Below are 15,937 nucleotides of genomic sequence, written 5' to 3'. Positions count from 1 at the left end.
TTGTACTTGTACTGTGTAATATATTTATGATATATATATATATATATATATAGTCGTGTAATGAAAGAAATTAAATTGCGGCTTGTACGTAATGTAATTCTTAGTTAATTAATTATATATTGTATTTTGGGCATGTACGTACGTACTTTTGTGAAGGTTTCGACTTTCCATACTTTTCTTTAATATATTTTAATTCTGTCTTATAATATGCAACACAAATAATTATAAATTGAACCAAATAAAAAATAATTATTGAACTTTTTCATGATTTTTAGTTTTTGCAATTAATGGTATACATACATAATTAATCAAACTAAACTGAAAATATATTGTTGAATATATTTTGTACATCGATCTTACATAATTAAGCATAAATTAGGGATATATATATACATATATATACATGATTCATGAAATCAGAAACATACACAAAAATTTACGTGCATGCTTGACACAAATTGAAACTTAATTTATTACTAATGAGAAGAAGGACAAAGAAAATGCTTTTTCTGATCGCCGCGTTTCAGGACTTAAAACATATATAAACAATATATCAACAATAACACTAATTACCCCACCAATTATGGACTATTTTGCCCCTACAAAAGACAGGAATCACCAAACAAGCTAAGTATGTATCTATCGCTTAGGGGAGACCCCCATGACTTAGGGCTCAAGATTTCATTGTACAGATGTTGGGTTCAAAATTCATTAGCAACGTGTGTGAGTAAGTGCATGTGTGGATTAAAAGAAAAACAAAAAAGAAAGCTGGGTCTGTATCTTTTCAATCAACCCGGCTCTACTTGACCAACCAAGAAAAATTATTTGACATGTACTACGAAATTAATAGTACTGGAAGCTCTAGCTTCTCAACCCTACCTCATTTAACTCGTGCTGACTTAAGTATTAAAGGATTCTTATTGATGGCCGATCCAACAAAGTCTAACAATTCTGTTTTCAGATCAACCTATTATCCTGCCAGTAGACTCGATCTCCAACTCAAAAACCTGCAAAGTTGTTGTTCATGGCCTCAATCCACCCTAAAACATTTAAAAAACATAAAAGTAAAAATTACACCAAAAAAGGGAGCCATTTAAGTGTGAAGCATTAGGTTTTCAAATTGTTTATGAAATTAAATTACATTTATCAATATGAAGATTTTTTATTTTTTATTTTTTTGGATGAATTTCAAAAACAACGAATTTGGAGCAATATAGGGGTAGGTTTTTCCGAATTTTCACGAGAAAAAAGCAAAGCAAAGCACAGCACAGTGCAGTGGGATGGGTCCAAAAGAGAAAACAAAAGGTCCAAAAAGGTATCCCCCATTTGCAGTTGCAGGCTATCACCTATCAATTCACTTGTCTTTGGTGTAAAAATCAAACCAGCTATTGAATTATAAATATATATATATATATATATATATATAATTTTACTGTAATATATATGGAAGAAACAAAACATTCATTACTCTAAATCTCATGATTGTTTGTCGAAATTGATGAACTCAAAAAGATTTTTCTACATGAGTTTTTGCTATTTAATTAAACGAAAACAATCGATTGTTAAATGAATTAACTTTTTTGTAAAATCGATGATATTTCTTTTAATTAAAAAAACAATCAATTGCTTCTTACCAGAGGAAGAAATTAAGTGAGAAAATTACTTAGGGAAGTAAAGTTAAATAAATAAAACGCGAGAACAAATTAATTAACCGATGTTAATGAAATAAGTAATAAAATATTTGTACTTTTTATAAATTTAAAATTGATAAAATATTAATTATAAAAAATTGACGCTATCAGTTATGTAAAAATTAAAGAATTGCATACAAAATTGGTGTAATAAACAAATAATAAGACATGTACATTATTTTATTTTTACTTTCTATGTTCACTTCTCTCTACTTATTATATCACTCGTTCATGTTTTATTTTATATTTGGATTTTCTTTCATTCATTTATTCTCTATATTTTATTTTATTCAATTACATTTTTATATAAATTATTAGTTTAATAAAAATATTATTGTATCTGCACACAGCGAGTGTACGTATGCAACTAGTTATAACGAGACTATAATAACACCTTAATAGAAAAACAAAAGCAAAGAAAAAAAAGTTAGAAAATTAATTCAAATTAAAAGCCCTGTCGGGTTTCTTCCTCGACTATGGAGTAATAAGCAAGATAAATTATAATGGGCTCTCTTAAAATTTATCATAATTATAAATACATCATTGTTGTTTAAAAATTTACAAAAGTCCTTAAAATTAATAGCCGTATATAAAATACCCTCTGATTCAGTCTTTGATTTTAGATGATTGTTTGTAATTTTTTAAATAATAAGTGAGTTGTAATTATGATAAATTTTACAAGAGTACGTTGTAATTTATGTAATAAATAAAAATAAAAGGAAAAAAAAAAAAGAGAAAAAGAAAATGTTAATGATGGTAGAGGTGGATGGGAATCGCGGCACATGTCCGGATTGGTTTCAAGTTTGGACGAGAGAAAAAGAGTGTACTATGATTCCTTAACTTTTTCCTTGAGCAACGTGCATCCTATATATTATTTATTTATTTTATTTTGAGATTCAAATTTAAATAATTAGGGTTTTCTAAAGAATGTGTTTTTTTAGATTTCAAACTTATACAATATTCATATAATTAAGTTTTATTTAAAATTCAAATAATTACTATTATATGAGACTTAGGTCCTTGAACCTGTTTAAAATTTTCTACAATTAATTAGTTGTTTTGAAAAATTGTCCGTATCGTGAATGAAAGATGATTCAAGTCTAAAAAGAATATTTATTAATGACAAAAAATTAAAGAATGATGTTGATCTAATTCAAATTATATGTGAATTTATAGAAATATTGATATTTTAATCTCTCAAGATAATAATTTTCCTAGCAATAGTTATTGTGTAAATTATATATCACTATGTTATTCTAGCGATAATCCAATTATAACAAGGCATGCAGGACTCTGAAATTATTCGTCACTTACAGATTATCCATCAACACAATTCTCTAATCAATATTGACCCAATAATATATATATATATATATAATTTATCTACTAATTAATACAATTCTCGCATCAACATTGATTGTTTACAAATCACTCATAATTCTCATATTGACACCAAAAAAAAAAACATTGATACCATCCTTACCAATTGATTTTACTTTAGCCTTCTGTATGTTTTCCATGATGAAAGACGCCTTATACGTCTATTTTTATTTAAAGATATATTTTATTACCACTCATAAATATATGTATTTGGAATTCGAATTTATGACTTGACTATGAATTATATATTTAAAAAGAAAATGAAAAAAACTAGGAATAGAATGAGATACCTAAATAACTACTTGGAACCTTGGAAAACAAAAGGTGGGTTAGAATATATGTTCTAGTAGTAGTATGAGGTCTCTAACTACTTAAGAGCGTACAAGAATCCAAGTGAATGATTGATGTCTGTGTGTGTGTATATGTATGTATGTATGTATACATATGTCTGTGCCCAAGACTCCAAACCCCAAAACAAACAAACAAACAAAGCAGCATTTCATTACTAGGGCGTTGAAGATTGTGTAATAAGAGCTGTCAATTATATGAATTTTACTGCAACTGTCAACTCTCTAATTTAAGTAGAGACAAAAACTAACATCACACAGAGCCATAGTTTTGACCATCGGTACGATGTTGTTTAACCATCGGTCTTTGCATGATGGAGACATTCACACACTACACACACTAAAGCAAATATTATTGTGTCTCTGTTGTATGTGTACGTATGCCTCAGTTGATATATATATATATGTCTGATAAATTGCTGTGAGTTAGAAGGCTTTAGCAACGTGCTACTGCTGGTTTGATTGTGTTCATACTCTGAGTTACATTGAGAAGGAGCGAATATAGATGAGAAAGGTTCACGTCGGGAAAGTTAAAATCAGACCGGTTTTTGTCAAATTTAAATACTTGTAAGACAAGTATAATATAATTTGGAGAGAGTGATTAATTACATTATAAGTGTAGTTATACTTTATTATGTGATTGGTTCGATTCAATCAAACCTGATCCAAATAAAAATTTTTCTTTAAAACCCTCATAATAAGTGCAATTTCAAAGCATTGTTCCTATCCTACGTATGGGTAAGAAATATCTTTGAGAGTGTCGGTTCACTTACACATATGATCTAACACCTGTAGTTCCTGTGATGCACAAATACGCGAGAAATTACAAGATAACTTTTTTGAGAGCATGGGTTTTCTTAGTTTGATTCGATTAGATCAAATTTGAATAGAATTTTTTTTTAAGAAAAATAAAGTATGGTTGGGTTAATTCCTAAACACACTCTTGGGCTGTCTAAAGTGGGACTAAGTTTCGGGCCGGAGGGTCTGTGGGCTGTTTGCCGAACACCTGCCTATCAATCTCAAGCTTTTGCCGGACATTGCTTTCACATTGGTTTCGTGATTGGTGGCCCACAGAATAGAATAATTTAGGTCAGCCCATTTCATCAATAAATTAAAAATAAAAAAAGAAGAAAAGAAAATCAGCCATTTCCACAATGTTATCTCAAGTTTTGTACCCCTAATTAAATTTAGTTTCTTCTACTTCACAAACCAAAAGTACATATTTAATAAAAGTAAAAACATGTTATTTAGCAAGGTATATAATTACAATTTTATTTGGGTCTAAAAAATAAATATTAGGCCTTTATATAAATTTAATAATCACAATCAGTGCATTCGATTGAAATAGAAGCACATGAAAACCCCGAATTGCACCAGCATCTAAGGGAGGATTTCTTCTCCCTGCCCCAATGATTGATGCTTCTGTATTTCTTTTTTTGGAACTTTAGAATAGAAAAATGATATATTTACAAAAACAATGTGCAATATAAACCATTATGATGCCTCTTAAGATGATATGTTATTATTATTTTTAATTCTTAAAAATATAGAATAAAATGAGAATTTCATTCGAGTTTAATTATTAACGGTGCACCAATTTCTTTAAAAATGATCAATTTACTGAAAAATGACACATATCGATATGAAATATATTGAGAGGATGAATCCAAACGAGTTGATCACAAGAAGGGGGCGAATGATGAATGGATAGGGACCAATTATCATAACAACATTCGCCGGTCTGCACATAACATAATCCCTTGTCAGTGTGGAGTTCCAAAAGATTCTATCAGTGACCTCACAACCTGGCTGCCCATTTAGCCGAAATCAAGAAATTGATAAAAGAAAAGGCATTCCCAAGATTTCGAATTATATGATGATCCCCGGCCATGCAAGAAAGATAACAATGAATATTATTAACCGATATATAAGGTAATTTCTTGCAGCGTTAGGATAACCAGAACACGCGTCAGCAAAGACACAGTGAAACATATAGTAGTTTGTAGTCGTGGCGAATAGCGCATAAGCTGGAGTACACACGTCCGCCTGTAAGGAAGACAGGCAGTGCCTAGTTTTTCAAGGAGGACCCTGTACGTGTCTGAATAATAGCTTCCACCACCGAGGTGCATGGGCATGTAAAAAAGAGGCTCCCACTCGCACTGTTTGTCTGCTCAGAACATCTTTGGTCTCTGCATTTCTTGTTCTACTTTGGACGAAAGTCTTTTGGAGTTTTCATCAATTTGTGTATTTTAGTTGAATCTTGCTGTTCTTGGTTCAATCTTGGCAGAAAAACAGCAGAAACAAGAAGAAAATATGAAGGTTTGTTTCTTCTTGCTTTTTCTGCTGCATGTTGTGTGTATTATCCTTTTAGTTAACATATCTGAATCCTTTTTGCATTGATCATGAAATCTAAAACGGATTGTTGAAATTCTAATGATATTGCTTGGAATCTTCCAGTTGATTCTCTGTTGGTACTGGGTTGAAGTGGTTTTGGGTGATTCTTGTTCTTGAATTCTGAAAGACATGAAATCATGAGACTAGTGTATTTAGCTTTACTTCTTTCATTTTATTACCAGCCAAGATTTCCTGTTTACAATTATTAGTGGATTTGTCAGATTTTTCTTTTGTATATTAAGGTTAGTGTGTGAAGAGAATGTGCTCCTTAAGGTCTTCTATAGAAAGTATGATGGCCCACTTCAATTTTGACAACATTCAATGATCTGAATCCTGCATAGAGTGTATATATATATACACTTCGCTTCTTCACTTGTAAATAGAGCAGAATAACTAGCCTCAAGCAGGGAGGCATGTATTATGAATTCTCTAGGAAGAAAAGGCAGTTCTTATAGCACCGGAGAACAAGAATTTCAAGAACTTTAATATTAAATCTGTTTTTGATCCTTTTTCTAGTGGAGAAAATGAATAGTGTAAAGTAAGAAAATATATTACGTACATTGTAGTTGATGGCTTTCTGGGTTGTATTTTTAGCCTGATACTTGTGTAGGATAATTTATAGGGTGGAGTGTAAAGAAAAGCGCTGCCGAAATTGCACATAGTATGTTGAGTTGTTCGAGTGTCGAACCATTATAGGGATGTGTAATGAGAATGAAATTCAAGAATTGCTTGTATGACGTTGACTTAACTGAGTATTGAACTATGGTGTTTGTGTTTGTTTCTGTTGCTACGGATGCACATTTTTAGGTTCACGAGACAAGATCACATGCTCATTCATCTGGTGACGATGAAAGGAAGATAACGAGGAAGCAAAAGGCTGAGGGCAAAACCGCTGAAGCTGAGGCCGAGCAGTCGCCAAAGAAGGCGAAAATAGAGGATGAGGACAAAACCAAGAATGAGAATGGCCAGGAAAATGGGAAGTCAACTGAAGACATTAAAGTAGAATTTGAGAAATTCTGCAAAGCAACGAGTGAGCATCTCTCGATCCAGCAGATGCGCGAAATTCTGGAAGCCAATGGCCAGGATGCCAGTGGCGCCGATGATGCAGTTGTGCCGAGATGGTGAGTGAGTTCTTCTTCCTGAAGTTATGTCAAAGGAGGGGTGCTAGGCCAAATCTCTGGAGGCAAAGGCATGGAGCTTGTAAATTTGTGTGGTATATTCAGATTGTGATGTTCTTTTTGTATTTGAATTGCAGCCAAGATATCTTATTCTATGGGCCTCTAGATAAATGTCCCGTTTGTGGTGGCAATCTGGAGGTCTCTGATACAACCTACATGTGCACGGGGGCATATAGTGAGTGGTCTAGTTGTACCTTTACCTCTCAGGATCCTCCGAGGAGGGATGAGCCGATCAAATTACCCGACTCTGTTAAAGATTCTGGTGTCGCTGATGTAAGTTTTAGTTTGCTCTTCTATTCTCTTCTAGGTTTTTCACTTAGGATGATCTGGTTGAAAATCCCTTCTTCATGGTGTAGTTGCTAAAGAAGTTTGAAGATCGTAAAGGTCGCATTCGCCCTGTGCTTCCTGGCACTGATAAACCCTTCAGGGGAATGATGATTGCTCTTTCAGGCCGTTTAACCCGAACCCATGTATGTCTTTACTTCGTTGTGTACCTTTATATGCTATTGCTTGAGTTTTTGGTAGTGAAAAGAGGTATAATGTTTTGGATTTTTCTAAATGTTGTCTATTTGCTACTGTCAGCAATACTGGAAGTCGAAGATAGAGAAGCACGGAGGGAAAGTTGCCAACTCGGTCATTGGTAATTATAAACTGTGAGTTTTTCAGTTTCATACTTTACCAACATATGGACTAAGGTAGACGGGCATTCACCTCTGCAGGAGCAACCTGTCTGGTAGTGTCTCCTGTTGAGAGGGAACGCGGTGGCTCATCCAAGGTTGCTGAAGCAATGTAAGAATCTTGAGCATCATAAGGAAGTTTGGTGGGGAATGTGCATGGAAATCGGGTTTATGCATGTTTTTCGAGTCTGGAGTTCTTATTTTCTTGTGGTTTTCAATTGTATGCTTTCATTTCTGGCACGGTCATTTATGGCACGCGATGTGATCTAGGGAGAGGGGTATACCGATAGTAAAGGAAGCTTGGTTGAGTGAGAGTATTGAGAAAAAAGAGACACAGCCTCTGGATGCCTTTAACATCGTCAGTGATCGTACTGTAGCTGGAAGACCCATTCCGTTGTATCAGCAGGATGCAAGCGAGGAGGCTCTTGAAACCCTGACTGCTGAGGTGCGAACCATCCACTGCCAATGAGATTTACCAGTTCATTGATTAGCTGGATAGTGTTTTTTATGATACATTACCTGTTTGTTATTTCAGCTTAAAATGTTTGGGAAGAGGAGTGTGCACAAGGACTCAAAGTTGCAAGATGAAGGTGGACAAATACTTGAAAAGGATGGAATTTTGTACAACTGTGCTTTTGCTGCTTCTGATCGAGGAAGAGGAGTGAATGAGTACGTTCAGAAATATGCTTTTGCTTAAAAGATTTGGTTTTTCCCTTCTCTTTTAACTGATAAAATACTTTGGTTGGAGGCAGATTTTGCATAGTGCAACTGATTACGGTGCCTGAGAACCGTCTCTACATGTACTATAAGAGGGGTAGGATTGGTGATGAGGCTGGAGCAGAGGAGAGGCTGGATGAGTGGGAAAATGTAGACAATGCGATCAAAGAGTTCGCCAAACAGTTTCAAGGGTTGACAGGAAATGAGTTCGAAACATGGGAGAGGGAGAAGAAAATCGAGAAGAAAATCCATAAGCTTTTCCCTATCGACATTGTGCGTTCACATTACTTGTTGTCATTCATAGCATGGCTGCTAATTCGCTCCTAACTGTTACTTGGGCGGATTCTCACATCATACACAAGCACACAAGCACTTGCACCAAAAAGGAAAAGGATGTAAAATTTAATGTGATTTGTATAGGATGACGGAGTTGAGGTACGGCACGGTGGGTTGGGCCTTAGACAGCTTGGGATTGCTGCGGCACATTGCAAGCTTGATTCAGAGGTGGCAAATTTCATGAAAGTTCTATGTGGCCAAGAGATCTACAGGTATATTGCCGTGCACTGAATTTACTTTCATATTCTATTGTTCCTCATGAACGAGCCGCGAAAATTGTTTCTATTCCAGGTATGCATTGATGGAAATGGGATTAGATTTTCCAGATCTACCACTGGGTATGGTTACTGATTTGCATCTAAAAAGATGTAAGTGCCACATTAAATGTTGCTTTCTGATTTTGGTTCTCGGGTTATACTTCTTAACATGTAAGAGGTTAATAATGTAGGTGAAGAGGTTCTCCTGGATTTTGTAAATAGGCTCCAGTCAAACAAGGACACAGGGCAGAAGGGGGAGAGCTTGTGGTCTGATTTCAGCCAACGGATGTTTACACTTATGCCTTCGACCAGACCTTATGTTTTCCGAGATTTTAGTGATATAGCTGATCATGTAATAGTTCTTTAGAAAGGCCTTAAATGCTGAAATTATGTGATGTTGGTATCAGGGAAAACTAATTGTAAAGAGAAATATGCAGGGTGCAGCTGCATTTGAAACTGTCAGAGATATAAACGTAGCTTCACGTCTCATAGGAGACATGTCCGGTGCGACTCTTGATGATCCTCTATTTGAGCGGTATAAGAAGTTGGGATGCTCTATATCTCCAGTAGGAAAAGATACAGATGACTACAAGATGGTAGCCAATTATCTGGAGAAAACATATGAACCTGTGAAAGTTGGAGAAATTGTATGACTTTCTCGTATATCCTTGTTTATTTCTACCAGCAACATTGAATGTCCGCTTGTTATGGAAACATAACCGTCTCCTCTGATATTGCTTTCAGAGTTACGGGGTGTCCCTGCAGAATGTATTTGCCGTTGAATTGAGTGCTTGCCCATCCCTCCATGAGATCAGGAAGCTACCGAACAAAGTCCTCTTGTGGTGCGGTAGGTGTCCAAAGTTCATAATTCGATTTTCCATATACATTACTGGCTTTTTGAGGCTTTTAAAGGTGTTCTAAGACTTACGGCTCTGATTATTATCAGGCACCCGAAGCTCAAATCTGATGCGGCATCTGCAGAAGGGATTCTTGCCGGCAGTATGTTTTCTGCCTGTCCCTGGATACATGGTAAGATATCAGCCGTGGAAGATGTCAGTTGCTAGGCTGTGTTGTATTGTTTACTGCTGATTTCTTGTTTGTCTTTGACCTTTCCTCAGTTTGGAAAGGCCATAGTTTGCTCAGATGCTGCAGCAGAAGCGGCCCGGTATGGGTTCACGGCGGTTGACCGGCCAGAGGGCTTTCTGGTCTTGGCAGTGGCATCCTTGGGCGAACGAGTAACTGAATTGACAAGTCCTCCAGAGGTAAATTCTTGAGCTCTGATTTGTTTGCTTTCATCACAACTCCGAGTTTGAGTTTCAGCACGTTTGATGTAGAACTCAACCTCATTGGAAGAGAAGAAACTCGGGGTAGTGGGGATAGGCCGGAAGAAAACGGATGAATCCGAGCATTTCACCTGGAAGGATGATATCAAGGTGCCATGTGGTAAGCTGATCCCATCTGACCACGAGCAGAGTCAGCTTGAGTACAATGAATATGCCATCTATGATCCACAGCAGGTAATGTTTGAACGCTTGCAACCCACAATGTGTTTCAATGAACCTGGTTCATTGTCCATTTTCTTTGCAGGTCAGCATATGCTTTTTGGTGGCTGTTAAGTTCGAAGAGAAAGACGTCGAATATGATACTGCCGAGTAGAAAAGTGATTCATTTCAATGGAATTCAAAGGTGAATCAGACCGTTGGTGGCCTATTCTCATCTTTAGAGGGTTGGTAAATAGCATCTTTTGTACCCTCCCTTTGCTGGCAAGTTTTGGATGAAGGGTTCATTTTGGGTGTTGTATTGTCACGACACGCTGTTTATGATGGCATGTTTTGCTTGTATATAGTTGTCATCTCAAAACAAAGTATCACAAACTTATGTAAAGTTTGGATTCCTGTGTACCTTTATGTATGGTTTCTAAATATGATTTCTGCTCCTTTTCGGTTCAAGTGAATTCCGTGGATCTGTGGATTGTTGTCGAAGAGGAATATGGTATTGTGCTGTGCTATACAAACAAAAATGAGATAGAGAATGAGCTCTACATCTCTCAAGAATCTTGTCCAGGTGTAATATAAAGTAATACAAGGAGCTCATGTTTCGTAAGCTACACGAGCGAGAACCTTGTCCCTGCAGCTATTCTGCACTGATATCGGAACCAAGAGTCTTGTCTATGTATATTCTGCAGCGAGAAGATGTAGATTTTAAAATTCTTGAGCATCCTCAACAGGAGCAGAGCCCACATTTGGTGAGCTCAGTAAAGGTAAATAATCGAAGTATGGTATCAAGTGGGAATACTTGCATTTTTCTTTACAATTGAGCTACATACAAACTATCGAAGGCAGTGATAAAGACACGGCCTTGTTTCAATTGTGATTCTTTCACCAAGAATGCAACTGGACATGAATGACTAAGCGCGTATTCAACAAAACAATCAACCTATATCACATGAGTTAACTGCAGTAGAAAATATCAATGATACATTACAATAGGAGGGATCATGAACTTGTCTGAGATGAAGGGTATTGCCTGTGGTTGTTCCATCAAGTCCCGGTAGAACTCATATTCCGCCTCATAATCATGCAATGAGAGCTCCGCTTTCTGGTTCGTATGGTAATGGTGCCTGGCCGAGCTAGACTTTCCATATCCAAAAATGCTGACTTTCTCACAAATCCCCAATGCAAGCATCACTGCCTGCATACCCGATGAGTAGTGGAAGTTGGCTCCCTCATGAGCCGTCCCCCATTCGCCAACGTCCTTCCCTGTTAGCTCCACGAATCTTTTCAGCGAGTAGTATTTCACAATCCTAGTACACAATACATCAAACCGTGGATTGGTAACTATCAATGGGGCCTTATGGGAAGAATTGCAAACCAAGTAATCCAAGAAATGTGCTGGCTGACATATGTACATGATTATAGGCACATTCATCCCATATGGATGGCAGAAACAACCCTCTCTTCGAGCACACAAATGGAGTATGTTGCTGTTAACAAAAGAAATACTGGTTTTCGCCCCAACGTTCCGCCCAAAACTCGCGATCCTAGCGTTGTTCAATCGAATCACAGCCTCATGGCTATCGATCAGCTTGCCGAAATCCTTGTTCAACAGAATCCCACTATTTCCGACAACCGCACAACTCTCGTACTTCTCTCTTGAACCCTTTTTCCCATTGTACTCATCAATCAAGACCTTAACCTCATTAGCCAAATCTGACATTATATCAGAATAAAACCTGCGGTTCCTCGACCAATCACCCAAATATCTCCTGAAACTCAACCACAGCCGGTAAAACTCCGGCGAGCGTAGCTGCAAAGGAGTCCCTCTAGCCGACCTTAGCCTCACATCAATATGATACTTTCCGGAAGACAAAAACGACCTCTGCCGACCCCGGTTCCTGAAATTCCCCTCCAACAGCCCTTCAATCTCCTGCTTCAGTGCCGGCTCGCCAATATCAATGGCGGCATATCGCAAAAGGGTCGCGTTAAAGACTGGTTTTTGAGGGGTTTGAAGAGATGGGCTTCCATATTTCAGCTGAAAAGATCTGTTTTGATGGAGAACGACCCGGATAGTGAGGGTAACAGCCACCGCCAGGAGCAGCAGAATGCTGTAAAAAGGGCGCATAGTCCGCTTCATTGAGTAGTACATTTAGTCGGCTGGGTGAAGAACCAGCACAGATCTCAAGATTCCTCGATTTGCAATATATGCTAAAGTTTGTGGCAGATTATGTGCAAGAATTTGGATGAAATGAGAAGGGTCCTGCTCTGATTCATGTTCAACAAGAAACTGAAGGAGAAGAGCAGAAATGCATTGGGCATGAGCTGTAAAATCAAGATTCTTCAGATATGGGGAAAAAAAATACTGAATCTCTGGAAAACAATCCTATTAATTTATAGTGGTGGTGGAGTGGAGAGATGGGCTGTGAACAGAGAGAGGTGGATCTGTTGTATGAAGTAAAATGGGGTCAGAACTCAGAAGGAGTGGGGTGGGGGGTTACCTACATGAGAAGATGGAGAGAGTATTACTTGGGGGAAATGGAATCTAATTTTCTAATTAATTAATGAAGTGTGAGGCAAGAATTAATATGTGTGATTTTGAGGTTCCAACTCTCTTGTTTATTTCAAAATATTGAGGGGCATTTTTGAGGAAGGTTGCATTTACAAGGTTGTGTCATGTGTTTGTGGACTTTGCTAATAGTCATCCGCAAAACTTTTATTTAAATTTAATTTAATTGAATTTCAAGTAATTATATGATATATTTATTATATGATTGGTATATAATTTAAAAAAATAATTAGTTATATGATAAATATATCACACTTTTTATATAATTAATTTAATTCGTTCATACCTAATTTAAATTAAAAAAAATCAAATATTCAACTTTCAAACTTAATTGGTACAGGTGTTATTGTATTCCGGAACTATTCTATATATATATGGTGAGATTCCCATCTAATTTTCTCCAACAAATAAATTTCTTCTTTTCATATTGTATTCCGGAACTATTCTATATATATATGGTGAGATTCCCATCTAATTTTCTCCAACAAATAAAATAGTTTTTTTCATAGATCTAATTCGATAATTTTAAATTTTTATATTGTAATTATAAGTCATTGCATCACCTATTAATGTAAAAATATTGGTTATTAGGTGAAACATCCTATATTAGTGGAGTCAAACCTCATACTTATATAATTAGGTCAATAAATATATTGCATACATATTTTATTTATATTTAGTGAATGCGATATATGATGGGGTTTGTGTAAAAAATATGCAGTTAGTGAATTATGTTCTATTTTATTTTGATTAAATTTTCACAAGTAATTAAAATTGATAAAGTACGTGTGATTTAGTTGGATATATTTTGATATTTTATTTCAAAATATATATTATATATATACATCTTGTTAAATCTGCTTTTAAGAATACATTAACAAGAATTTTCTTGAATATCAATTTGAATTGAAAATAATATAAATGCTACAAAATTGGGTTATTTCAAAGAAATATTTTTCAAAAGATAATATGTAAAAACGAGAAAAGCAAAAATAATAATTCCAAATTCACCACTAACACTAAGTGTAGCATAGAAGTCGTCACAAACTACAACCGCGATTTTAAAAAGAAGAAAATAAATAAATAATATAAAATAGTGCATATATGCAAGTTGCTATAAAATGATGGTGGGTGGGCCGGATGCAATCTACCACTATTTATATTTATTTATTTTTATTACGGACGGCTGTGGCTTTACTTCATTCTCAGCAACGGGCCCCTCCTACCCACCTAATTTATTTAAATTCCTACTTTGAAACTATGATATCTACCTCATGTGTTAATTCACCAAAAAAAAAAAATCTTATTTTTTTAATTTGATTTATTATGAATTTATTTTTATTTTTATTTTACAATGGTTTTAATTTTAAACGTCATTTAATTACTATTTATTTAGATTGGAGAATGTTTTAATTGGATCTGCACTCGAACCAAGAAATATTGTTTTAATCCATCATATAAAGAAAGATATATCATAAATATAAAATTGTATTATTAATAATTAATTTTATAGTTATGAAAATTTTATTATCTATACTATTATAAAAAAAATTATTGTACTAATTTTTAAAAACTGAAATTTACTCTTTAATTTATTTCTTTCATTAAAAAAAAAGGTCAGACAGTAATTTCAATATTTTCTAGTAATCTCGCCAATATATTTTTCTTGCAACCCATCATAACTCCACGTTTCTATCCTACCTTACTTCTTCATATTTTCTTTTTTCATAAATTTTTATATTTTTAATAAATTTACAGTTGCAATTTAATTTTCTTTCTCGCCTAATTTTATGTTTCTTTTACCCGGACTTTTTTATTTCTTATCCATCACATGACCTTACCTCTTTTTTAATTTTTTTTTTATTCCGCACTATAATTCTTTTTTTATTACAATTTGTCAGGACTACTTGTGACAATGACTAGTAATAAATAAACCAAAATTCAAATCGAGTAATTATTTTAGTCAAGTTGTCATTATTAGTTTCCTCGTAATTATTACACTAATTAATTGTGATTATGAAATAAAAGTAGTTGACTCTTCCAAGTTATAGAGTTCATAATACGCACGTAATTAATTGTAATTTGTACATAGTGATTTTTTTTTTAAAAAAAAAAGAGAGAGAGAGAGAACTGTGATGTGTATGTAGGAGGACATGTTATTTAGATTTCTTTTAATACTTTTTAAATAGAAATCAACTAATAATTTAGTTTAATGGATAAAGTTGAGTATCTATAAATAAATTAGATTTCATGGGTTTGATTCCAATAAATATGTAAATATTTATTCCGAGTTTAGTATAATTTATTTATAATCATCTTATGATTGTTCAGTTTATTAAAATATTTATATAATTAATACTTTTATTAAAAAGTCATTAAATTGCTGATTACGAAGCTTAAACCCCTTTTTCCTATTAAACTAATGTTCGTCCCAAGTGTTATCTGGACGCTAATTGTGAGCATTTCTGTGTGGACCGATTTCTACAATGTAAGAGGCATGAGCTGTGCCACCTCTTTTTATCTTTTCCTTAAATTAATAAAAAAATAATAATTACTTATACTTACACTCTTTTTTAAAATATAAAATTATATTTTTTTTAAAAAAAAATTAAAATTATACTTAAACTTCCTGCGAAAACTCACTGCTTACACGTAATCCCCTTCTGTTTGGATTTTGATGAAAAATGTTGACATTAGCCAAAAAAAATTATATATATTTTTTATTTTTACCCCTCATTTAATATTTTCATATATTTATTTTGTACCTATTAGGAGAAAAATATAAAGATTTTAACCTCACTCTATATATATATTATATTTATACTTTTACAAGTACAAAAATATATATGAAACTTTAAATGAGGAGCAAAATTAAAATTTTATGTACTTTTTCTTTTT

The 15,937-nt window shown here is 34.4% G+C and overlaps 2 protein-coding genes across 2 annotated transcripts; one reads left to right on the top strand and one right to left on the bottom strand.

Moving 5' to 3' along the window:
* Positions 5,552-10,913, top strand: LOC105170007 (poly [ADP-ribose] polymerase 3). Its single transcript, XM_011090577.2, has 18 exons — positions 5,552-5,737; positions 6,620-6,933; positions 7,068-7,263; positions 7,347-7,460; positions 7,573-7,630; positions 7,710-7,779; positions 7,938-8,112; positions 8,203-8,336; positions 8,420-8,657; positions 8,805-8,932; positions 9,012-9,088; positions 9,169-9,329; positions 9,415-9,624; positions 9,722-9,824; positions 9,924-10,006; positions 10,096-10,239; positions 10,312-10,494; positions 10,565-10,913. The coding sequence occupies exons 1-18, from the start codon at positions 5,732-5,734 to the stop codon at positions 10,631-10,633; spliced, it is 2,463 nt and encodes an 820-aa protein (XP_011088879.1). The 5' UTR covers positions 5,552-5,731; the 3' UTR covers positions 10,634-10,913.
* LOC105170008 (beta-1,6-galactosyltransferase GALT29A) lies at positions 11,233-13,069 on the bottom strand. The gene has a single exon (XM_011090578.2). It carries the CDS (start codon positions 12,620-12,622, stop codon positions 11,447-11,449), a length of 1,176 nt encoding a protein of 391 aa, XP_011088880.1. The 5' UTR covers positions 12,623-13,069; the 3' UTR covers positions 11,233-11,446.

This window comes from Sesamum indicum, linkage group LG9 (assembly GCF_000512975.1).
Source record: "Sesamum indicum cultivar Zhongzhi No. 13 linkage group LG9, S_indicum_v1.0, whole genome shotgun sequence".
Taxonomy (NCBI): Eukaryota; Viridiplantae; Streptophyta; class Magnoliopsida; order Lamiales; family Pedaliaceae; genus Sesamum; species Sesamum indicum.
This window is presented reverse-complemented; position numbering and strand designations above follow the sequence as displayed.

Coding starts and splice junctions, on each gene's coding strand:
- LOC105170007 (XM_011090577.2), top strand. Junction 6,934..7,067: donor GATGCAGTTGTGCCGAGATG/GTGAGTGAGTTC, acceptor TTTGAATTGCAG/CCAAGATATCTTATTCTATG. Junction 8,658..8,804: donor AGCTTTTCCCTATCGACATT/GTGCGTTCACAT, acceptor TGATTTGTATAG/GATGACGGAGTTGAGGTACG.
- LOC105170008 (XM_011090578.2), bottom strand. CDS start 12,622: ATGTACTACTCAATGAAGCGGACTATGCGCCCTTTTTACAGCATTCTG.